The sequence below is a fragment of the Vulpes vulpes genome, chromosome 11, assembly GCF_048418805.1.
Source record: "Vulpes vulpes isolate BD-2025 chromosome 11, VulVul3, whole genome shotgun sequence".
NCBI lineage: Eukaryota > Metazoa > Chordata > Mammalia > Carnivora > Canidae > Vulpes > Vulpes vulpes.
The window spans coordinates 59,086,078-59,111,153 of NC_132790.1; the positions used below are offsets into that span (position 1 = coordinate 59,086,078).

Below are 25,076 nucleotides of genomic sequence, written 5' to 3' on the forward strand. Positions count from 1 at the left end.
ACGACACGCCAGCAGGAGACACACGGTAGGGGAGGGGAGGAGGGGAGACAGAGAGAGAGTCACTTGTAGCTGAGATCCGAGAGGCGAGTCCGGGCATCTTACCTGGGATAACCGAAATAGTTTTTAGAGCTCTCAGGACCCTGAAAGTTCGAAGAGCCGACAAATTGCCTAGTTTTATATTTTCTGATACATACCTGCAGAATCAAACCACAGTTATTGGGAATCGTAAAGGAGCACCTTGGCCTGCCCGCCCCACCCACTCCCCCTCCCCCTCTCCCTCGGGCAGGGGGTGCTGCGGATGCCCAGGCCTCCCGGGTGTCTGCTTCCTCCTCTCCACCCTCCTGACACCAGGCCCTCGCGACATGACCTAGGGACGTCTACACAGGAGGCCTCCACACGGGAGGCGGCTCTCTTGGTGACGGTCCTGCGAATAACCGGTGCTCTGCCTTCTTGTCTATGCCCTGCGGGATGGCGACATGAAACCACACGGCGGGGACTATGGCTGGAGACACAGCAAGGTGAATAGGGAAACGGTCTTCCAAGATGTCAGGCTGGGTGACAGTGATGCCAAGGCGGGGTTCCGGTCCCAGCTTTGCTCTGTATCATCCATCAGTCGTCTGTGATCAGCTGGTGCCCAGCTACCCCAATCTGTGGAGCCTTAAGGCCTGGTTGAGACCATCACGGAGGCATAGCTGGGTCTCTGGGGGCCCAGTCCCCCTCAGTCTCATCCCAAGACCTCCAGAGACCCCCAAGGATGGCCTTGAGTCTTCACAAGAGGAGTGACCTCAGGAGGGAGGTCTCAGCAGGGCTGAGTGGGAGAGACGTTCCATCCTACAACACGGACAGTCATCCGCCTGTGGTCTTCATAGGCACAGGAGGAAGGGGTCGGATTCTGGGGGGCAGGCTGCTGCCTGAGCAGAGTGTGAGGACATGCATGAATGGGCCATGTGACCAGAATGTCTAAGAGCTGGGTGGACGGTGTGTGACCAGAACCATCGGGACAGTGGCAAGTGACTTGTGATATTTAACCAAAGATTTCACATCCAGGATGGCTGACATTTAAGTGAAGGCGTCTGATGTTTAACAAAGGACAGTGGACTCAGGATGTCTGATTTTTTAACCAAGTGTGTCTGACCTGGTATCTGAGTGACATCAGACCCAGGATGGCAAACCAGCGGGCCTGGGTAAGTGTCATGGGTGGGTGGATAGTGCAGCTGGACTCACTCTGCCAGTCAGTCTGGACCCCCAGGCCCTTCTACTTTGCTCAGAGCTTCTGAATCTGCTTTTAAGCTGTGGGTTCCCGCAGGGAAGAACTTGTAGGCTATGTCAAGAGACTCAATGTCCTGGAGGGAGGTAGGTCCTGCCTGTTCTGGCTCTGACACTGGGCTGACACCAACTTCCTCTATGTCCACTCATGGGGCCCTTCCATCTTCATGGGGTCCTGTGGTCCGTGCCTGCTCCCTCCTCACTTGCCACATCCCTTCAGAGGTGAGAAATTAGCAGACACATCCTCAGAGCTTTTCTTCTGGCTACACCAGATTCTTTTTGTGTGGTTTCCATTCTTTCCTCTGGACTCACGTCAGCTTATAAACTCCCGATGAAGAGTACAAGTCACCTCCCTTATTCTGGCCCATACACACCTATTAATTTGGTCCAAGCTCCCTCTCTGCTTTTAATGGCTATTCCATTCTCTGTGATGACTCAGATCCTCAAATTTCTGTCCCACATTCTTCTCAGGTTTCACTTTCCATCCAGATATGGTGCTGCCATAAGACTGTCAGGTTTAGCTCAGAACACTGCTGATGTTGCCATCACATGCAAGCTATGGGTCCAGCCTGCTGGTGGCTCTGGGCCCCATTTCCTGCTGCCAGACAAATAAGCATGGCCTGTGACACCAGTCTCTTCTGGTCACAGGGAGTGATCAGAGCATTGTGCAAATTGGAGGGAACCGGCTGTCCTTTCTTCTCCCCTCTTGTCCCTCACAGACCCTGTCTCCCCCTCCCATCTCCAGTGAAGTCCTGCATGTCTGCAGCTCGGATCCTGTGTCTCTGCCTGTCCTACTGTAGAACCCGCCTTCCCACACCCCCAGGCTTGCCCTCCATTCATGGTCCGCCTCCTCAGCAGCTGGTGCTAAGCTCAGAGAAGCCAAGATCCCAAGTGTGTGTTCGCAGCAGGCTTGTGAGGCTGGCTTGAGTGGCTGAGAACAGGAGTGGGGCTGGTGGTAGGGTGTTTGTGAGGTCAGGACACATGTGGGAGGGCAGTCCTGACAAGTAGGAAGTCTCGAAGGTGAGACACAGGGCTGGGCGAGTGCTCTGCATGTCTGTGCCATGGGGGCTGCTGCCGTTTTTACTTGGTTCAGAACCTTTGGCCTGGCTGCTTCCCATGTGGGGGCCCTAGAGCCCCAGTAAGGCCTTTCTCAGGGCCCTGGGATGTGTCCTAAGAGACCCTGTATCTGGGAAAGGGCCAGCTGCAGCAGGGGCCAGGCTGGGGCTCAAGCTCTGCCCCTGTCAGGCTGGCAAAACGTTCCTCCAAGCCATTCTGCTCCTTCTGCTCTGGCCAAGCTACTGTGTAGGGGCAGACGGCTGAGTTGGCGGATCACGGGGCTGACACAGAAAGAGCAGAGGCCGGTAAGTGAGCCTCATCTAGCACCCCAGCCGGAGGGCAGGGAGAAGCCCTCTTGGAAGCTGAGGAACCCAGAGGCAGGAGACCCCGGCCTTCCTCCTGCTCCGCCCCCATCTTCCTGCGCAGCTCTCCTGTTGCATCACAAGGCCCCTTCTGGGCTGCTGGGCAGAGGTAGAGCCCACCCTCTCCCGGCTGCCTTCCCTCCCTTCCCCTCTAGGTTCAGTTTCCATAACAACCCCTGGAGGTGGGAGGCCGTGCTAACTGGCAGGTAATGCCCAGCCGGGAGGGGCCCCAGGAAGAACTCTGGCGAGAGGGTTGCCTGGCAGGCCTCCTGGCAACCCCAACCCTCCCACCATCTCTACACTGAGTTGGGGGGGGTTCAGGTGGAAACATCAGCCCTGGGGTGCCTCTCGAGCAAGGAGACCTGTTCTAGTTCCGACGCGACTGCTGATTCATTCCCTAATTGTGGGCAAGCCTCAGTTCCCCATCTGTGAAATGGAGGAGGGGGAGTTTCAGTGAATGGATGGTTTCTGCCACCCCAGGCTCCTTCAATGATTCTAGGAGCCCCGTCCCCATTATCGAGCCATTCTGACCATAGCAGGATGCATTCCACTGCATTACCAGGGGAGCCGTTTTTTTGTCCTAAGGCAGGGCCACCACCAATCAGAGCTGCCAGGCCAACCCAGCCCAGAGCAGAAACTTGACGTTCCAGTGGGTCCATGCAGCCCCAGGGGAAGTGGGTTGCCAGTTTCTGTGAGACACCCAGGACTTGGAAATAGTCTGCTGGCCTGTGAGTCTGTTCTGCTTTGTTACCCCTGGTTCTCGTACAGAGTGAAGGCAGGCAAGCCTTGCTGAGGAAGGCACACCTGCTCTGTGATTCCAAGCGGAAGAAGCGGTTCCCCATGGGATCCCGTGGGGATTGAGACAGAGATTCTCTCATGGGACAAGACAGCAGGACTCACTGAAGGCCTGAGGTCACACAGAGCATCTCCCAGAGGCATGGGCTGAAGACAGGCCAATGCCTGGCTCCTACTATTAGGCAGGGGACCCAGGGTCTGGGGGTATCGCTGCTGTGACACAGTCCTGCTCAGGTTCTGGAATGGGAAGATAGGAAAGACACAGACCCCGGACACGCCTCCCTACTCTGTGGTCTCAGCTGATGATCCTGCATCTTACCATGGAGAAAATTGAAGCAATCAGGAGAGAAATTCTCCTCTCTCATTATCGACTCTACCAACCCACTCGAAATTCTGCCTTCGGTGCTCTTAAGGCCAGTGCTCCACCTGGGCCCGTGATTCCCAGCCCTCAGGCCAGCTCAAGGGCTTTGCTCCTGCAACCCGCCCCCTCCATCATCGGGCTTCTCTTCTATCCTGGATTGTGCCCACCCCCTTACAAAGACACCTCCTGTCTTTAGAAGTTCTCCCCTGCCCATTTTCTCCAGCCCCCAGCATTCTATTTTCAAGGTTTACAGCTAACTCCACAAGCCAAATGTCTATACTTGGTCCCGTCTCTTGAGCCCTATCTCATCAGGTGTATGTCCCCCACCATGTCCGGTCAAGGCCATCAGCGGCATCACGGTCCTCAGGGGTGTCACGTCGTGACTGCCATGGTCGATGCCTTGGATGTCTTCAGCCTCCTCAGGACATCTTTCGAGTGGAGTCATGCTCCTGAGCTGGCTTTCACTTTCAGGACAGTCCTCTGCCTAGGCCTTCCCCCACCCACCACGGCAGTGCCCTCCAGACTCCTCGGCTCACCCCTTCTTTCCTGACCTCGAGATGTTGGAGCCTCCCGTGGTACAGTTCCCAGGCACCGTCCCTTCTCTGGCCGTGCTCACTCTAGATGATTCACTCATCCGGTCTCCTGGCTGCAAGTCTCATCTGCACCCTGATGGCTTCTAAATATATATCTCTACCTCGGACCTCTTTCCTGAACTCCAGACTGGAATATCCAGTTGCCTATTCTGTATCTCACCCTGGATGCTTTCAAATTTAATGCATTCCAATCTAGACTCTTGATTCCCTCTCTCCTTCCCTCTACCAGCTCCTCCCTTCATCCTCCATTTTAGTGAATGGTAATGCTGTTCACCCAGCTGTTCAGGCCAAAACCACTTTAGGGTGTCCTATCAGCTCTACCCTCAAAGTACATCCAAAATCTGACCGTGTCCCATAGCTTTTCTACTTAAACTCTCTGAGAGAGATGTCCCAGCCATCTCTCTCCTGGCTACTAAAATAGCCCCCCAGCTGCTGGGTAAACTTATAATACGTAGCTCAGGTCAAGTTACTCCCTGCTCTCAACCACTGGTGGCTCCTGCCACCCTGGGCTCTTACCACAGCCTGCCAAGCCACAAGTCTGTCCCCCGCCCCCCTGCCTCCCCCCTCCCCGCACTCTGCCTTTCCGTCCACTACACTCTCCCTTGCTCACTTAGCTCTGGCCAGGCCTACGTCTACACTGGCTTTGGGCAAGTGGCAGCATCTGAGCCTCAGTTTCCCCACCTGTAAAATGGTGGGCTGGAGTCAGCTTACAAGCAGAGCACCTAGAAACCAGGTCCTGGATGCATCTTCTAACCATCAGACTCTCCACTTAACTAGAAAGCACCCCATCAGCACGGTCTGGCTGCCTACTCTCCCTTCTCTTCCCCCCGCATGGCTGAGCTCACAGCAGGGCTGCTCATGTCTGGGGTGAGGCAGATCTTGTCACAAACAGGTAGATTTAGTGAATCCGAGAATCCTAGAAAGTGAGAACTGAACCAAACCTCTGATACCACCTAGGCCAACACTGTCCTTCTACAAGTTGCTCTGCATGGGCAGGGAGTGTTGCCCTCACCAGCTCTGCTCCCTGCCAATGTGTGGTGCCCAGCCCTGCACACACATCAGGCTTTCCGAAAGGGTTTGATGGCTAAGCCCTGGCCACAGCTCCTGCACAGGAGGCCTACCCTGATCAGTCATCCCTGTCAGAACACAGCACAGCACCCATTGCTGACACATCTTGAGGGGAATGCCTCCACCCAGCCTCAGTGAGGGGCTCTTTTTAGACAAGAAAGTGGGGCCCCAGCCTGCATGGCAGCAGGCCAGGGGTATTCACATTCACTCTCTGGCAGGCTCCTTGGGTGTCCTTGGCATCTGTTTTGTCATCTGTAAAATGGGGACAAGGAATCCCCATCCAAGATACCTCTCTGGCTGGTGTGACGACCCACTGGATCATGTCAGTGACTGGGTGCCTTAGAATGTGCCAAACGTGGAGTGAGTGGAGGCAGATGTGCTGGTGTGCCTGGCATGGGCTCCTAGGGTTGCCCGGTCTTTTCCACACTCCTTCTCTTTTCTGCTGATTCATTCTTAATCACCTTGGAACCCAGGTCATTGTTCATAGTGGTCCAGAGGTTTTGGATTGTAACATTGGTTTCCTCGGTAGAAAGGACAGAGGATGCTAAGCCAGAATCGTAATGATGTCTGCGGAGCACAGGGCTGCCATGGAGCCACAGATGAGCCAGCGGGCCTGACCTCCACAGCCCACCATGTGAGCTGGGGCCCCCATCCTGTCTCCCTCTTGCCACAGCAGTAAGGTGGGCTGCTCTACAGCCACTTGTAGAGAGGCATGCCGACTGCAGCAGTGGGGAGAGGGCCCGGTGGTGGCCCAGGGCCAGAGGTGATGCACACATTCCTTACTACGGCATGGCATGGCACAGTACGGCGCAGAGAGCAAGGTACTTACGCCATGACTATCACACTGAAGTCTAGCCAATTCCACGGGTCCCGGAGGAAGGTGAACGCATGCAGGCAGAAGCCTCGAGCCAGAATCTTGACCAGAGACTCAAAGGTGTAAATGGCAGTGAAGGTGTACCTGGGAGGAGAGACCCGCAAGGTTTCTCAGGGAGGCTGCTGCCCGCGGGCCAGATTGGCCAGGCTCCTCACACGCAAGCAGGAGGCCTGTGTAGCTCCTTTCTTAAGGAGCCCTCACACGAGACCCTCGGCCACGCCCCATGGCAGAGCTGGAGCGTTGGTCCAAACATTGGACTAATTATTTCATCTTCACACGTTTACTCAGCATTGCTGAGTGCTCGCCATGCACCCGAATTTTGCATTTTCCCTCCTGCTTATTTTGGCATGAGAAAAACCCTCAACTTCTCTCCTCACCCCAGCCTGGGGGGCCATGCACACAGGCAAATGGTGGCCACTGGGTCTACCCTGTAAGGCCACTCAGATCATTATCACTCCCTCACCCTCGCTTGTGGGTCCTCAGCAGCTAGTGACAGAAGCATGGTCCATGCTCAGCTACCTGCGGGGGCTTGGAAAGGGGGCTGAGGGTCTAACACCTGAGGCTGGGCGGGGTGGCCTGAAGAATCCTGATGCCTAGATGCCAGGACCGTGGCCCACGGACTGGGATGGGAGCCGGCCACACCGGCGCTGCTTCCCTCATCCCCGATGCACTGATGATCCTGTGCGAACACAGCCACAAGACAAGCCACTCTGGTGAGAGAGGCTGTCCCTGATGTTCCATCCATTCCCTGAAAACAAACCAAACGCCCCAAGGGCCCACCAGGTCTGTTTAAAACTTGTGGGTAAGGTACTTTTCATTTGAGAAGGATGGCCTGGAAGTAAACCATGCAAAGGGTCACTGGAGGCCGCAGAGGTAGTCCTGAAGTGGGGCCAGCCCTGGGCCTTGCCCAGCTGCTATACCCCCGGCCACATCCCATTGGATAAGGTGTGCCTGGCACACACTAAGTTCTTGATAAATTATCAGGGTTTTCTTTCAGAGCCTACTCTGATGGGCCCAGTGCTCTTCAGGGTGGGTCAGGAGGGTATCTCCCATTTTTGCTAACCCAAAGAGCTTCATCCTCAAGGCAAGAAGCTGGCAGCACCAGGAGTGGCCAGAGAGGGAAGGGGCTGGGCCAAGGTCTCTCCAGGTGGGCAAGTCCTGCCGGTGACTTCAGGGGTGACTTCTGGGGCCACAGTATGGAATGGGAAAGAAGGGAGGGAGGGGCAGGCTACTGAGGCCTTAAGATACTCACTCGACATACTTGGTCCAGGGTGGAGGGTCGTGCTGGGCCATGAACACGCAGTTGGTCAGGATGGTGCACATGATGAGCATACTGAATAGCGTAGCGCTGGTGTCAAGGAAAGCCGTGTGCAGCGGGCCAGCCAGGCCTCTCCTGCCATAGGGTTCTGTCCCCGGGGTTGTCACTGCCATGCCAGTGCTGCCAGGTGAACGAGACAGGGGCTCCGAGGGGACAGACCCTGCCAGGGTCTGGCAGGCCAGTCCCTGCCAACAACTCCTCACTGAGGCCAGCCCTGTCCTCTGCCCGGCACTGGCGGCCGGACCCCTGCCCTGCTCCGTAGCCTCTTTGGGGGCCAGCCACCAGACACCACACCATTAGCAGAGTCCCACACAGGGTCCTGGAGGGCAGGGAGGAAGACCCTCGGACCACAAAGGCTTTTACCCACAGCCATGGGGGAGTGCCGTCCTTAGCCCCACGAGAAGGAGGCGGGATTTAGAAGCTGTTCCTCAGGGGTTACTGCTGGGGGGAGAGGACAGTGGGGCTCCCAGTTCTCTCCCCTCCCTTCCCAGAGGCTTTTCACCTTTGGCTCAGGACTTCTCTGAAGGAGTGTTCTGCTGCCCAAACTTATACACCCTGTCAGGACATACCGACCCAGACGGCACAGGAGATGGCTTCTAGTACTGCCTCCTGCCCTTCACACGTGCTCCACCTCCTGCTCTCCTCCTCTCCCTTCAGGAAACTCCTCAGCTGGGGAACCCCCTCTGAGCAGGGGCATCCCTCAGAATGAGCATCCTCTCTGGGCAGGAGCACCCCCTCTAAGCACGCTGCTCCATCCCTAGGTGACCACACCCCCGGGCATGGGGCATCATCTCTCTTTAAGTGTGCTGCTGATCCCTCAATGTCAATGCCTATTTGTTCCCCCCACCCCCACCCCCCAGAAGGGGAACTCTTCAGATGTCAGGACTGTGTTGTGGGCATACTTCTGGGCCTCTGGTCTTGAACTGAACTGCCTCAGGCTTGTCTGATCCCTGACTCTCTGGCTCCTTCTCTGCTGCTTCAAGCTGGATGGAGCTCTGACTAACCCCCATGGGTCCCTCTCATCTCTGCCAGACCTACAGAGGAGCAAGGGGCAGACCTTGGGCCGCGTAGGGGCTAGGGCACCTCCAAGGGGCCTGAGCCAGAACAGACACCCTGCTGCTCTCACAAATTCCCTCCTCAGCCCAAGAAGAGAGGCTGGGCTTCCTGTGCCCGGTGGCTGCCCCCAGGCTCACGATGTGGCCCCAGTCCCAGCTCTGCAAGCAGCAGCTGCCCGCCTGAGAATCCCTCCGGCTGCCAGGGAGCTGAAGTAATTGAGCCCTAGGGGCCTGCCTCTTTCCTCCCTAGTAGAGCTCCACCCTTTTCTACGGCCTGGCGGGGCCTCAGGTCTGAGGGGGAGACCAGTGCAGTCAGCCTAGAGACTGGGCTTAGCTGGGGTGCTGACTTCTGGGAGACAGTGATGCTGTCCCATCTGGGGAGAGAGAGGAGGGGAGGGAGTCCTCTCAAAGGATCTAGATGCATGCCCTCCACACTCAGTCCTCCTGCTAGGGAATCCAGGGGATCAGGAAATAGCATGCGAAGCCCCACCCCCAGTTTATAATGAATTCTCCAATTTCTCACCTGAGATGAAAGAGGATCAGGCTTTGGGAACCTCCCTCAGCTATAGCAGAGCTGCTCAGCTCAGAGGCCATCGCTCCATGAAGCCCTGATTCCTCCCTGGTGGGAGGACACCTCTCTAGGCCCAGGTGTGTGTAGGGGGATGTCCCTCAGCTTGAAAGTGGCCCATCCCTCTGCCTGTGGGCAGGTCTCCATGGCTGAGACTCACTCCCTTCTCCCTTACACACGCACATGTTCCCTACGCCCAGGCTCTGTGCCAAGGCTGTCCTTACTGGGCAGACAGTTAATATGCCCCTCAACCAGCTTTATTCACTGCCCTCTCCCGTACCCCCACCTGGCCAGATCCACTACTGTGGATCCCAGGTGATTCCTGAAATATGAAAGTAATGACCCTAAGAGCAAATATTTATTGAGCCCTTCCTAGGTGCCAGGCTCTGTTCTCTGTAACCATTAACTAATTCAATTCTCCCAACAACCCAAGGGCAGTGTGTGTGTGTGGGGAGGATTTGTCTCCATTTTGTTCATGAAGAGACTGAGGCACAAGGTCAGACAGGAGGTTACTATAACAGGGAGAGAAACAGTACCCACCCCGCCCACCCCAACCACATCTTCATCCCTGACAATCACAAATGCTAATTTCTTCAGCAAAAGGAATTTATGGATGTGATTAAATTCAGGGTCTTGAGATGGGAGAGCACCTTGGATTGTCTGAGTGGGCCCAATGTCAGCACAGCGTCCTTCTAAGTCAAAGAGGCAGGCAGGAGGGTTGGATGTCTGTGGGATAATTGCACCAGGAGTTGCTGGCTTTGCACATGGGGGTGCCACAAGCCAAGGAGTCTGCACAGACTCTAGAGACTGGGGAAGACTAGGAACAGATTCTCCCCTAGTGCCTCCAGAGAGGAACGCAGCCCCGCCAATACCCCGATTTTAGCTCAGTGAGAACTTCTTGGATTTCTGACCTCCAGAACTCTAAGATAATAAATTTTTGTTGTCTTAAACCACGTTTGTGGTCATTTGTTGCAGCAGTCACACACTGTCGGTACAAGGCTGGTCAATGGCACAGCCCAGCTCAGAGCCCCGGGCTGGCCAGCTCGGGACCCCCACACTGAGCCCTGCTGCTACACTGTCTCTGCATGATGATACCAAGGGTCAGTCTCTCTGCCTCCAGACCAAAGGGCTGGGGGGAGTTACCCTGCTTCAGGGGGAAATGCTACCCCAAACTTGACTTCTACCATTCACAGGGCAGTAAACCAATGAGTGAAAGGTTTTGTAAAGTGTGAGCAGACTGCCACCCAGGGGAGGGATGAAACTGTTCATTATTTTAAAGAATAAACCTAAAGAGCATGTGTGCCTGGCCCTGGGTGGGAGACAGGAGGCATCTGAACAGCTTCAAGATGGGATATTATGAGAAACCAGACCAGTCTCTGGCTGGGCAGGAAGGCTTCCTGGAGGAGGAGGCATTTAGACAGGCACCCAATGCTGGGCAGGGTTCCTTCAGCAACCTATCAGCACAACTGGTCAGGGTGATGAGGCAAGGTGGGCTGACTGGGGGAGACCCCTCTCAGTGCTCTCACTAGAGCGAAGAAAAGACCCTTGGGCAGAAAACAGCAGTGTGAACAGGCTGCTCTGGGCCAAAAGATTTGGCTGGAGTTCAGGTGAGCTGAACTCTAGCAGCAAGACTTAGGGAAGAGCCAAAGTAGACAGCCCTTCTAAGTGCTGCCAGCCAGGACCTGGGGCCCATCCTGGGAAATGACAGGAGCTGCCTGCCTGGGTTCTGGCTTTTCTAGACATAGTAACAGGTTAAGGTGAGGTGCAGCAAACTCTAGACTCTGGAGGCCCTTGAGTGCTGGAAGGTGCAGCAAACTCTAGACTCTGGGGGTCCTTGACTGCTGGAAGCCCTGCCTGGCTCTCTTGACCCCGTGGATGGTCATTCCTGTATGTGTGTGGTCTCCTCCTACCTAGAGGTGCATGATTCTGCTCAAAGCATCCCCAGGTCCCCCATGGAGCTCAGCAGTAGGCCAATACCAGAGAGATGAGTCAAGTGTACCCCAGGCCAGGGCACACCTGTTTGCACTGCCTGGCAGTCTCAGGTTGATGACTGAGCTGGCCCCACATATGGGCAGAGGCAAAGGCCAGCTCTCTAGGTGGAGCTCAGCTGAACATCTTCAATCCTGTGGTGTCATTGTGCCCCAACACCCACTCCCAGCCTCATTATGAAAATGCCAGTAAGGACTGTCTGCATGGGTGGCGGGGAATGCCTGAAACTTGGCCTGCCTGTCTTTGGATCCCAAGGAGTCAAAAAAAAAAAAATGCTCTCAAACAGAAGGGATGCCGTGGGGGGCATTTTCATATATTTGTGCCATTCAATGAACATGCACACACACACACACACTCACACAAACACACACAAACATGTGGTTTGATTGCCCATTTGAATCTGCTAGAGAAACGTGGGTGGATTTTGTGAACAGATCCTGTGCACCCAGGAAGGCAGAAAGCTGCTCCGTGTGAACGTGAGGCCTCTCTGAATGTGACTGCAGTGGAATTGGGAGTTCAGTTGGTTTCTTTTATTTAATCCTGGCAGGAACACATTCTGCAGGATTATAACAAAAATACATTGGAAAAAATAATTCTACATACCCATATTTACTTTTTAGGCCACTTCCCAGGGATGCACTGCAAGCATGGAGCACAGAGAAAAAGCCACTAGCATGTCGCCGTGAGTGCCTGCATCATTAGTAGTGAGTGGGTTTTCTTCCTTGAGAGCAGGCGCTGCCCTCCTGCTCCTTCCTAAATTTGTCTTTGGCCCCTTGCCCTCTCCAAAGGGTCTAACACATAACTGCATGTGTGGCTCAGGAGGTGTCTGAATGGATATGAAAATGTAAACTAATCATGGGTAAAGATTTTCAGTTTTGCAAGATGCAAAAGTGCTGGAGATTTGCTACATGACAATATGCACATAGTAAACACCACTCAACTGTACACTTCAAAATGGCTAGGATAGTAAATTTTATGTTATGTGGGCTTTTTTTTCCCCATCACCATACAAGAGAATGTAAGCAGAGCGAGAGTTCATTATTTGAAACACAGAATCTGTATGCATTCAAAATTCACAGCGACTGATAATGGGCACGGGATTCCTTTTTGGGGTGATGATATATTCTGGAATTAGAGAGTGGTGATGGTTGCACCACCATAGGAATATACTAAAATCTACTCAATTGTACGCTTAAAAACGGTAGGTTGTGTGGTACGTGAATTATATTTCAATTAAGAAAAAAAAATGCGCGGACAGTTTGGGGATTCCTAGGCTTCACACTGGAGCTTCTGGTCTGGTAAGGGCCAGGAATCTACATTTTAAATAAACTGCCCAGGTGAGCCTAAGGTGATCCTCACAAAATGACAGCTGCTAACAACTGCCTAGGGTGGTGTGTGCTCGGATTGTGGGATCCTTGCAAAAATGCAGCCTCTGGGGTGGGGCCCGAGATTCTGCAATTCTTACAAGATCCTCACGATACTGCTGCTACTGGTCTATGTGCTACACTTTGAATGGCAAGGCTCAAGGGCACAGAGGGGCTGCTCCCAAACCTTCCCCGGCAACCCAAGATATAGACCCTTCCTCTCCCCCCCATTGCCCCCCGAGACCACTAAGGGGCGCTGTTGAGGGCCAGCGGAGTGCTCCCAATCCCAGGCAGTGGAGTGTCAAGGCAGCCCCTGGGAGCCCACTGCAGGGCCTCAACCATGACAAGCCACCTCCCTGGGGCCGCTGCCCTGGGGAACACAGGCCAGCTCTGAGGCCTCAGGGTGGGTTGCGCCGGGGGCAGCAGGTGGTGGGGTGAGCAGGCGGGGCAAGCCCCACACAGCCTCAGCCACTGCTCAGTGGATCCTCTGGCCAGGCTGGGGATGTCAGTTAGGGTGGCTTCATCTGGCTGCCCCCACCCCGGCCCAGTCCAGGGCCCTGCTGGAATCCTGGGGCTGCCGCTGCATCCCTGGGGGCTGCCGTGGCTGCCAAACAGTGCTGGGTTGGTTAGATACCTGGAGGAGAAGCCCCAGGTGGGAGGTGGAGCATGCTCTTTCAGGGAGGCCACGCCCTTGGAGTGAGGTGGAGACAGCTCAGACCAAGTGAGAAGGCTGGCCTTTCCTTCTCCCGCCATGCCGTCCTCCCCAGGCTGTGCCCACACGCTGGCAGGAATGACAACTATTCTTGTAGAGGTCTTATCGCTCTTAGAGGACTGTAAAATTCCCAAAGGGGCAAAGACAGGGTCTTATTCAGCTCCATATACCCAGGGTGCCAGGCTAAGTGCTTAGGAACATTTGCAGAATGGCTCAAAATTCAATCTAGAACTATTCTTGGCTCACAAAATAAGATGTAGCTATGAACCCCAGGCTGCCCCCTGAATAGAGCCCCTCCCCACGGTGTATGCCCCCCCTAGAGCCACCCTGCTGCTCCCACAGCCATGGCAGCATGTGGGACTTGCCCTGTACACACACATCTCGGGAACCCCACAAGGAAGGCAGGTACAAGCCAGAAGAGGGGACAGAGCATCTACGTGAAGAGAACAAGTTTGGCACTGAGCCCCTCCAATTAACCCCTGCAGTGAGGATCAGGGACTGGGCACAGGTGGGCAGGGAACCAGGAAGGGGCATCCTTCATCCCCGACTGGAGAGAAAAGGCCCCTGAGCTGTCAGCATCTGCCTGCGTCACTTAGCTCCTCATGGGGCAGCTGTTTTCCTAAAGCCTCCTGCCCTCCTCGGAGGTTGATGGGTCGTTGCCTTGGCCTCAGGAAAGGTCCATCCAGAGTGGGGATCTGAGGGGCGACCGTGGGCAGCCTGCCACACCCATGGCTAATCATGCTGCAGAGCCCAGCGGCATTGATTCAATTAACAGCCCAGCCAGCTGCCAGCCAAAGGGAGGCTGCCCAGGCCCGCACAGGGAGACACAGACGCCTCAGGCTGCATGCAGACACCCGTCTCCCCGCCTCCCCATCTGGGGGGCCCCTTTTCTGAAGTCCGCAGAGCAGCCGTGATTGGGTGCTAGCACCCCGTCCCACATCCCACGTCCCACGTGGCCTGAATGAGGCCCCCTGAGGGCCCAAAGGCCAGTCCTGTCCCTTGTCAAACTGCAGCACTCAGGGGCCGCTCCTCCCCAGCCGGCAGCTTTTTTAGGCTGCGGTTTATATAATTTAACGCTAACCAGAGTTCTTTGAGATAACTCTGAAACTGCAAACATTTTGTCAACACCTAATCAAAAAGCAAGTGTTGCCTCCTTTGAAGGATGCCCACATATGAATAAACCAGAGGTCTCTTTACTGGGAAGTGGCTTCTCCTTGGCTGAGCCCCAGTGACCTGCCCGAGGTCCCTGCAAGGGGATGGGGAGGAGGCTGTGGGAGGGGACTTTGGAGCCAAAGCAGAGCCGGGGGACACTGACAGACCTCCTGTCCTCTGGGATCCTCAGCAGACTGGCTTCTAGGATGTGTCTCTACTGAAGAAGCAGGGTTTCCCCCAACTTTCATGTGCCCAAGAATCCCCTGAGATGTTGCTGAGATGCAGATGCTTATTTGGCAGGTCTGCACGTCCAAGAGCCTACATTTCCAACCAGCCACTAGGTGATGACAGTGTTGGATGGTCCACAGGGCTGGGCACTGCTCTCGGCCCACCCCACCCCCGTGTGGGGCCCAGAGGAAACTCGTGGCAGGGACTCACTGCAAAGGATATGAATGAACCAGAATCTTCACGGCCGCTCTCCGGACAGGGTGGAAGGGACTGAGGACATACAAGGCATTGGTGGCACTGAAGCGGAATATGGTCTTGCCTTTATTCAGCACGATGAAGGTCTGTGAACAGAGAGCTGCTTTAGGTTGGGGCAGGAGCCCATAGACCCCTGTGGAGAGAGGATTTTGGGGGGCAGCTGTTGACTCTGAGCCGTGGAACCCTAGCTAAGGGTTGGGTGGAAGGAAGAGAGGGATTGAGAGAGGGGGAAAGGACAAGGGAGGGCAGCCAGCCCGTTCCGCAGGTCAGCGGCGGCTCACAGTGTTGCCCATGGCTATAGTGGGATAAGGTCAAGTTTAGGGGAATGTCAGGCTGGGTGGGACTGAGTTTAGTTTCAAAATTACAGTCCTGACAAGAGGGGGGCCTCTCATGATCCTAGCTGAGATTATTTTCCCAGGAGAGGCCAGGATGTGGCTGATGCCCGCTCCTTTCCCTCCACCCTTTTGAGCCCTTCCTGCCTGCTGGGGAGTGATGGGCTAGTTAGGGAGTTGGGTCAGCAGAGAAGACTAACAGGTGAGTGGTAGGGACGGGAAAATGTAGACCCCAGCCCAGGAGAGAGAAGCTTTCCCTGAGGCCCTGTCTCTCTGGGTTCAGGGCAAGTGTCAACCTTAGCCCATCCCAGAGGAGATGACCTAGGGTCTCCCCCTGGGAGGATCTTAAGCAGCCCAAGGTGGACTTTCTCCTCAAGCTTCCAGAAGACGCAGTCCACCCAGCACAATGGGGCCTGGGACTGGACAGGAGGTGCTGGGGGCTGAGCTACCCAGTGCCTCCCCAGCTCCCCAGGCTAAGGCTGGCACAGCTGAGGTGGCATGGCTCTGGGGTTGTGCTTCTCTAAAGGCTGAGCTAGTGAGAGAAAGTTCTATTTAATCTGAGCTGGGGAGATCAGCTGACTGGATATATCAAGACCAAAAGCTCTGCCTGTGTCACCCCTTGGGACGTGGGGCAATGTGGTCAGGGGTCAGCAAGAAGAGTCAGAAGGTTAGAGGCCAGAGTTATGCCTGGGCCATGGTTCAAGTATTCCTGATCACAGGGTTAGAAAACAGGGTCCCTGACTGCTTCTAGGCTCAACTGCCACCAGCCCCCAAAAGCCTAGCCCTGCCTTGACTCCATCCTCAGTTGGGTCCTCCTGCCATGCCTTCCGCCTGTCCCAGCTGACTCTAACGCAGCTATCACTCTGACTGGCGACTGAAAGCTGGACTGGCCACCAGCTTTGACCTTCACTCTGACCCTAATTCTTCTAGCTGTGACCCACCATGACCTAGGCCTATCTACCCTGACTAATCCCAGCTTCTGGCCTCACTCTGACCCCAACGGTAACCCCCGGCCCTGACCTCAACCCCACCTGCATCACCTGAACCAAGGGGAAGCACAACCAGGTTCAAGATCTCTGCTCCCATCTGTGTGTATAGATTGGGTGGGCTCTCCCTTTAGCCACTCACATTCATGCCCACACCCACTCCCATCACACACAGAGACAATGGTGTACCCCTTCCCCCCCAGGCTCTTGGTCTAACTTCAGTCTTACAGCACGTCACACACACTCAGGCGCCTGGTGATACGGACACACAAGATTCACACTGCCGCATGCCCACACTTGCCTTGTGAGCACCGACCCGGTCTGCCTGCCAGCGTTTTCCAGGCCTTGGTACTGACTGCAGTGCTGTGAGGAGCTACCTTCTTCCTCAGTACCTGGCCTTCTGGGGAAATGCCTCCACCAGATGCAAACCCTCCTCCCTCCAGCAGTGAGGCCCAGAAGTATGGGCAACCGGCTAGGGACCGGGCCTCTGTAGGAGCCCTATGGCCTGAGAGGTGAGGCCAGGGCAGGGCACCCGGGTAGGGGAATTCACCTCCTAGGTGGAAATCCCTGCTGGAAGAAAGCCTGAGTTGCCCTGCTTGGTGGTCAAAAGCTGCTTCCTCTCCCTATACCCAGGAGGACGATGGCAGAATGAGCTCCCTCCTCACCCCTCTCAGGCCTCCTGTTGGCCTTCACAGACTCAAGACCACCTGCAAGGCCCAGCAGCTGCTGCCACTGCCCCAGCCTGAGCTACCCAGGCACAGCCAGCACCCAGCAAATTCTCCAGGCAGGAGGGTGTGGGCTACATGCTGTCCCGAGTAGGAGAGGGGACCACGTGCTGTGCTCTGGAGCCCAGACTCAACTCAAGACCGGACTTAGGACTCAAATCCAAATTGCCAGCCCTGCAGGACGGGAGGAGTCTGCCCAAGGGGAAAGTCTACCGGCAGAGGACTCCCACAGAAGGCACACCACAAGGAGGCAAGATTCAACTGTGATTGCCCGCTTCTTCTCTTCTAATACCAAACCATATCAGGCTGCGTAATTCTGGCTTTTATTCTGGAATAAAATTAAAATGATTGGAATACAGATCCCCAATGACTCACTCCCCCAGAGCCCAGGGAGCCCACCCCAAACACAGCCCCATATGGAGGCGAGGCTTTCTCCCTATATGCTGCGCTGACAGGGGAGCTGCAGGAAGGTGTGGGCAGGGAGGTGGGCGGCAGTCACCTTTTGGGTGCTATAGAAGGGGTCCAGGTCCTCCAGGGGCTCCCCGATGAGCTCTCGGGGCGGGTTGCCATAGAGATCTGGCAGCTTTTTGGAGGCCTGCAGGTCCAGCTGGGGCCGGGGAGCCTCCTCTTCGGGCAGCCCTTCCCGGCTCTCCTGCGACGCGGCCGAGCCTCGGGCTTGCTTCTCTGCCATGCGCTTCTCGATGGCCGCCAGGGACTCCCGGGTGAACCTGCGGAAGCTGCTGGTGCCCCGAGGTAACAGGAAGTCTGCCATCTTCTCATCCTGCTTCTGGGGCACAGGCAGTCCTCGTGTGGCCTGTGGGGAAGCCAGAAAACACAGATGCAGTGCGTGATGCTATGTCCAGGCCCAGGGGGCAGGGTGGCCACACCTGCTGCGGAGGGGCTGTGCTGGTGGAGGGAAGGACGAGGTCTGCCCACACGGTCCAGGCCACGGTTCCCAACCTCTCCAGAGGCACACCTGGCCGACACGGGCCTGGGCAAACCCAAGGTCCTCCAGGCTATGGGTTGCATGGGGACCCGAAAGATGGTCCCCTTCCCATCCCTATGAGCACATCTGATGGCAAGTAGGCAAGAGTGGCTGTGTTGCTCAAGTCCTCTGTTTTGCCCTACTCAACCCAAAAGTGAACACTTGCACCTCTTGGTTCTTTAACCAAGCCACAAAGGTACTGACAGTTTCTGGACTAGGAGGGATACTCCCTGGGGCAGGTCTGGGACTTGTCATCTTTTTATCCCAGATCCTTGGCAAGGCTGGTCCTGAGCAAATGAATGATGGTAGGAATGATGAAGATTATGTAGGTGAGGGAAAGGCATTAGAAGGTACCCAGTGCCACCCCTGCTCTCAAGCTCATCCCTTCTATAGGAAACCCTGGGGCCTGTGGAAGGTGATCAGAGGCCTCCTGGGTCAGCGCCCAAAAGCACCCACTTCTTTTCTGGGCAAATACAACCTGGGCTGTGGGGCAAAGGGTGGGGGATACTCTGTCTGTCTCCCCACTGCACCATCTGCCTGCAGGGGGAGGGTGCCCAGACTTTACTTGGGGCATGGAGGTACCAACACATGAAGGGGCATCTGTGTCCGCCCAACGAGACCCAGGTAAATCCCATGGGTTTTTGGAAACAACAGGGTAACAATTTTGGAGTTGTCGTCCAGATGCTACCCTGGGGTACACATGGGTGATAAAGCCCTGCTGAGAGGACCCTCCTCAAATCCCCAGGATGGGCATCCTTCCAAAAATGGGAAACTCAGAGAATCGTGGACTCTTCACACCTCTCCACTTGATCCCCTCCTCCCCCATCTGAACAAATGAGAGCTGATACCAAGTGACAGCAGAACCAGAAAATAGTCACCATCGTCCACTGGGGCATCCAACCAGCACACACATGTGACGCCAAACCGGGAGAATGTGGGCCCCAGTGGCCTCAAACGATCCAGGACCTGGTGTGAACATGCTCTGCCTATGACATGGAGAACAAAGAATGTGCTCCTGACTGTCCCAACAAAACAGGATGTGGCAGACACAGCTCCTGACTGGGACACCACCGGGAAGGGAGAGGCGGTGTCGCTAATTACCACATCAAACCCAGGAATGGCCGGGCACCAGCTCAAGAGGGCAGGGTGGACACCTGTTGGAGATCTCTGCCAGGACAGAATCCCTTTCCGTCAACCAAAGGCAGGCTTTGCCTTGATCTCACTCCCGTGAAACATGTCACCAGTGACCCCAGGGATCTGCCACACTGACCCTGCACACAGCTTCAAAGGGCCCAGGCCTGGGATTGCTGTGAGGCAGGCACCTGGCCAGGTGACAGGTAAACAGTGAGCAAGCACAACACAGCCAGGCCTCAAGAGGGCTCCTCCGGTCCCCAGGGAAATGCAGCAAGGAATGCGTGAAGGCAGTCAGAGGAGAGGTCCTAGGACCTAGCACTTTAAGACCCACTCCATCCCTCAGGGTCTTGTTCCTCTGTTTCATTCAAGTCAAGTTAAAGGAACATCTCTGTTAAAAATAGCAGGTGGGGGAGTAAGCTCTCATTTTGTAAAAGCATGTCCCTGTCTAGCTTCCATCTTTGAGTGAGCAAGAAAGGTGTCTGTAACACTCATCACCAAATGTGAATGGTGACTTTTTTTTCCTCCACCGATAAACATTTGGGTAATTTTACACCTTTCTTTTTTGCCCTTTTCTTCAGTGCTTGAATTGCTTATGCTGATCTTGTATTATTTTTATAAAAACAACAAAGTCATTAGGCTTTACTTAAAAAAGAAGAAAGAAAAAAAAAAAAAGCCAGTCTGGATGACAACAGCCCTTTCAGGGCAATTCGCTCCACCATCAGCAATCACTAGTCAAGTAAATCAGGAAGCCTCCTCTTTGGCTTGGAATTATTTCCTAAAAATAGTGTTCTCTGTCTCACTGTATCCATCTGTGTCCACATGCCTGCAAGGGTTCTGGAGACACGTGTATGCTCATGGACCTGCAGAGGCTCACCGGCATATACTGTGTGTGTGTGTGTGTGTGTATGTGTGTGTAAGAAAGAGAGAGAGAGAGAGAGAGAGAGAGAGAGAGAAGGTGCATGCACATACAAGCTTACACCTGCATATACGTCTATTCTAGTAAAGGTGGTTTCAAAATGTGTATTGAAATCAATGATTCATGCAGATTGGTGCACAGAGCCTAAGTGTACAGGTGGGCGAATTTCAGCAAACTAATCACACCTGGTAACAGCACTCGGGTCAAGAAAAAAATTGTCCCCAGTCCCTCACACTTGGATTCCCCTCCAGTTGCTGACTACCCTCCCCGGTCAAGGGCAACCACTCTTTCTTGAGTGCTAACAGCATAGATAGCTTTGCTTGTCTGCGGAGTTCAGGGGTTCCTAACAGCCTCCTGGACGGATGGGAAAGAATTCAGGGCAGGAAGAACCACTTCTCCCTCTTCCCAACGTCTAACTGCAACTGAGCACTTCCCTCAATTATGAATGCAGGCAGCAAAGTGATAGCGTTAGCAATGCCTGTGACCAAGAGAACCTGCACATATTTTCCTATTCCGTGACAGGTGCCGCAAACATCTCAAATATCAAGAAGGCTTATTGATACTTAAGAATTTCAATGCTTATTAGACCCACTGCTAGATCTTATTATTGAACACGTTAATAAAGAAGTGCTGACGAGGGGAGCCTAGGTCGAGAGGGTCTTGTTCCCAGTGGCCTCCAGTGGAGCACCCAAATCCTTAGAACTCGGTGGTTTCTGAACCCAGAGGAAGTTCCCTGCGCCCGGGCAGCCAGGCAGCCTCAGGTTGCAAAGTAAACCAGTCAGGAGTGTCCTTTGTCTCAGGCCCCGAAGGCGGTGCGTGGTGGGCGGGCAGGATGGATCCATTTTCTCCCTTGTTCTCTCCCTGCCTGCACCTGGCTTTGGCCTTGCTCTTCCTTCAGCAGCTCAGGGCCCACGCCCTGTCTGTGGCTGAGATTGGCTGAGCCCTGGCTGCAAGGTTTCCGGTGATGCCAGGGTAAGGAGGGGCTGCGGGGCGGTCCGAGGACACTCCAGGCTCAGGCCCAGGCATACCCTGCAGGCCTAGGGGACAGGCCTCTGCTGGCCAGGGGAGGCCCCACTTCTGGCTGGGGTAGAGCAGAGGGTCTCTGTCTTGTACGGATCCAACATGTGGGGAAGCCTGGGCCTGATTGATTCCAAGACCATTCCTCTAGAAGCAACACCCCCACGACTGTCTCCTCCTGTCCAGGACAGCTTCTCCGTCTACACTGGCCCTTAGCTCTTCCCTGGGCTGAAACAGCTTCTTCCAAGGGACCACTCTTCTCAGCCTGACTTAAGTGCAAGGGGCCCCTGACTCCATCCTATTCCAAGTTTATTATTTCCAGTTACTGGGGGCATCTCCCCCAAGGTTCTGCTGGCTCCCAAGAGTTCAGGGAAGCAAAATGTGAACCCTCCATTTTTTTTTAAGATTTTATTTATTTACTCATGAGAGACAAACAGGGAGAGGCAGAGACATAGGCAGAGGAAGAAGCAGGCTCCCTACGGGGAGCCCAGTGTGGGACTAAATCCCAGGACCCCGGGATCACGACCTGAGCCGAAGGCGTTCACTCAACCACTGAGCCACACAGGTGCCCCATGAACCCTCCTTTTTAAACTCTTTCCTCCTGATCCTTTCCTCTGACAAGGGCTACACTCTCAAAGCACCATCAAACACCCCAGCCTCCACTCCCACTGCTGCTCCGGAGGACCGGCCTCCTCTCCCAGCTGGGACTGTGCTGACCTCATGGCCACTGGCCTCCCCCTTCTTTCCCCTTCCATTGTCCACAGGCAGCTCTACCACTCCTTGTCTCAACCATCCCCAAACACATCCCCTGTCCTCTGCCCTGTGTGATGGCAGGGCCACCTCAGGCTCTCCTCACCACCCCACCTTCTCCAGGACACCTTCTATGGTTGCCCACCCACACTGAACTCCCTCCTCTGGGCATCCAGCCCTTTCCTGCATCCCGGCCTCAGCTGCTTTCTGTTAGTCCCTGGGGGGAGTCTGATTTCACCAAACAGCCTGAAAACCTCTTCTGAGGGGAGGGTCAGGTCCCCCTCCCCCTTGAATCTCTGGCCTGTACATGTGGGGATTCACAACAGGATGGAGATGCCATGAGGGACACTAGGATTGCCCAGAAACCAGAGCCCTATGGACTTGCCTCCTCTAACTCTTCAGTTGGCCTTCCTGAAGGAAGATTTTCCTGAATGTATGGGGCACAGAGCTGGTGCTCAATCCATAGTGGTGACAATGCTATAACGTGGAACATGACAGAGTGCAGCTGTGGAGACTGTCCAGGGTTGGGGCATGACGCTCCAGACTTCTCTGGTTTCAGCATTAAGATTCCTATAGCCTGAGAGGGGATACCCTTCCGTTCAGGACAAACCAGAATGGCTGGTGCCCTGCGGGGTGAAGAGGGGCTGGCCTAACCTCTTCTTACAGTGCTTTCCTGACCCTTCCCCTGGGGATCCCAAGGCAGGCATGCTCCAACATCCTGAGTCACCTCTAGCATTTCAGTCGCCTTGGAATCGCAGCCTCTGAAACACAGTATGCAAAGAATATTCTTTGCCATGTAAATTTATGCAAGGCGCTCTGTGGAAGTGGTTCCTAGGCTTCCTAGAAAATCTCTACTGGCTTCCTCTGCTCCTCGCTCCTCTCTCCTGCCCTGGAGGTTCAGGCCATCTGTGCCCTTGCGCCATGGCCCTGCCTCCTACAGCCCCTCAGTCCTAAAGCTAGAGGCTCAGGGGAGAGCCTGTGGTGCCCATGAAGGTTCACTTCCCACAGGTGGAGGTGAGGGCACTAGGAATGAATTCATTTTTCCTTGAGGAGAATGAGTTAAAACTAATTAATACCTCAACTCATAGGCTCATTTTATTAATCAGACTATTCAGTGAACTCTTAATCAGCACCCACTGTGTACATGGTCCTACAAATGACTTCACAGAATACTTTTCTTCCCAAGGTCATGGATCCTAAGTCAACAGGTGATGATGAGGAGATAAGGACCAGTCCTCGGCAAAGAGGCTCCATGGTAGCTCGTAAGGACATTTCTATTCAGCTTTGCTGAGATGGGCAATGAAGAGATGCCTTGGGCCAGAGAACCCAGCCCTGTGCCCAGCTCTGCTTCTGCCTTTGGCCTCCCTAATTCCCTCTCTGCAAGGTATTCTGTTTCTATGTGGAGTAAGGACATGGTTAGATTGCCTGTGTGGTTCTGGGTCCACTTATTGCCATGTGTCCTTGGACAAGTCAACTGATGTGTTTCTGCCTCAGTTTTCCCATTTGTAAAATGGGGTTAATAATCATACCAATTTCACAGGGCTGTTCTGAGGCACAGATTATCAATACTTACACAGGCTTGACACATGGGAATTATTTCATGAATGCCAGTTGCTCTTATCATTGTGGTTGTTGTCACTACTTTTTTCCTACGAGATCCAACTCAGAGGATCCTCCTCTGAAAAACCTGTCTTGCTGCCCACCCCAGCCAGCCCTCCCTGCCTGGCTGGCCTTCCCTTCTCTGCATTCCCAGAACACTTGTATTCCCATACCCACTTTATCACAGAATGGAGTAATTTACTTCCACACCTGCCTCTCCCTTCAGCTGTGTTCTGAGCTCCCAAAGCACAGTCTGGCCCACAGAGGTGTCTCTAAGGGCCTGGTGAATGAATGAATGAATGAGTGCCAGATTAACCTTCCTATTGCCCAGCCACTAAGCCACACCGTGAGCTTGGACAACGTCGCAATGTTCTGGACCTTGGTTTTCTCAACCATGAGCTGGGTGGGCCATTCCAGCAGTATCACGTGCTCACCATGTGCCCAGGACTGCTGTAAGCACTATTGTGATCACCTTATTTCATCCTTGCAACAATTCTAGGGAGAGGGGATTATTATCCGTTTTACAAAGGGAAACCTGATGCTTAGAGGTTAAGTAAGCAAGCCCCAGTCTATCTGAAGCCAGGTCTCATGAACTCACTACATTGCCTCCTAATTCTGATGACACAGAGGGGCAAGGTCTACCTGTGGCTGCCCCCCTGGGCGGGGCAGGTCTGTGATCCCCACTACAAAGCTAGGAGTCCCGCCCTGTTGGCCTCCTCCGAGGCTGGTCTTCCCTCTCAGCAGCCTGGCTGCCTGACCTGCCTATGCCCACGCGTGGGCAGATACTCCCAGGGAGACTTGGCCGATTTCTGCCAATGCCCAGAGTGTCAGCAGTTTCTCTGTCAGAAATGATTCCCCAGCAGTTTTTCTTTCCAGCTCTGGGACTGTTCAACTGCCCTGTCCAACAGGGTAACCACCCAGCCCACCTGGCTACTGAGTACTTGGAATGTGGCTAGTGCCCATCAAGATGTGCCGTTGTATAGTCCACACCCATTCTGAAGGCTTAGTATGGTAACAAATGTCAACTATTTCATTATTAACTTTTAAACACTGACTACAATTTACGCTGATAATATTTTGGATATTCGGGTTAAATAAAATGTTAAAATTAATCTCACTTGTTTCTTTTGACTTTTAAAATACGGCTACTAGAAAATTTTAAATTGCATATGTGACTTGCATTTGTAGTTTGCATTCTGTCTCTATTGGATGGCATTCCCTCCCAGCCGCCAGGTCCTAAACCCTTACAGAGTTCCACCTGCATTAGGCTGGGCCTCAGGCAAGCCTGGGAGTGGGGGAGGGAAGAGAAACGGAGGGGGTGGGGGGTGGGGATAGGTTGAAAGAGAGTTGTCTTCAGCAATCCAGAGAGTGGCCACCCCGGTTCAGGGCAGCGGCCGGGAGTGGTAGTGCAGCCCCGAGCCACAGGTTGGGGAGAGGGGGGGAAGTGGGAGGGGTCGACAGCATCCCTCCAGCCCGGGCAATTATCTGCACAGTCCTGGCTCTCCCAGGGTAACCGCTTGGACAAAGGCTCAGTGGGGGTGCCAGCTGGTGCTCGTGGCCTATGCATTCAGGTCCTTGCTCCCAGATCAAAGGCACATTGGCACGTCCTTGTGCAA

General features: G+C 54.5%; 1 protein-coding gene across 9 annotated transcripts in view; it reads right to left on the reverse strand.

Moving 5' to 3' along the window:
• SCN5A (sodium voltage-gated channel alpha subunit 5) overlaps positions 1-25,076 on the reverse strand; it is a 97,421-nt gene that overhangs the window by 62,730 nt on the left and 9,615 nt on the right. For 5 of the 9 annotated variants that reach the window (XM_072726488.1, XM_072726492.1, XM_072726490.1 and 2 more), the window contains exons 2-6: positions 17,559-17,873; positions 14,984-15,102; positions 7,628-7,717; positions 6,331-6,459; positions 103-194 (exon numbers count right to left, since the gene is read on the reverse strand). In XM_072726488.1, the coding sequence (XP_072582589.1) occupies positions 103-194; positions 6,331-6,459; positions 7,628-7,717; positions 14,984-15,102; positions 17,559-17,831 (703 nt within the window). In that variant the 5' untranslated portion in view covers positions 17,832-17,873. The remainder of the gene's footprint in view (positions 1-102; positions 195-6,330; positions 6,460-7,627; positions 7,718-14,983; positions 15,103-17,558; positions 17,874-25,076) is intronic. The other 4 variants (XM_072726491.1, XM_072726487.1, XM_072726489.1 and 1 more) reach the window with 1 other exon arrangement.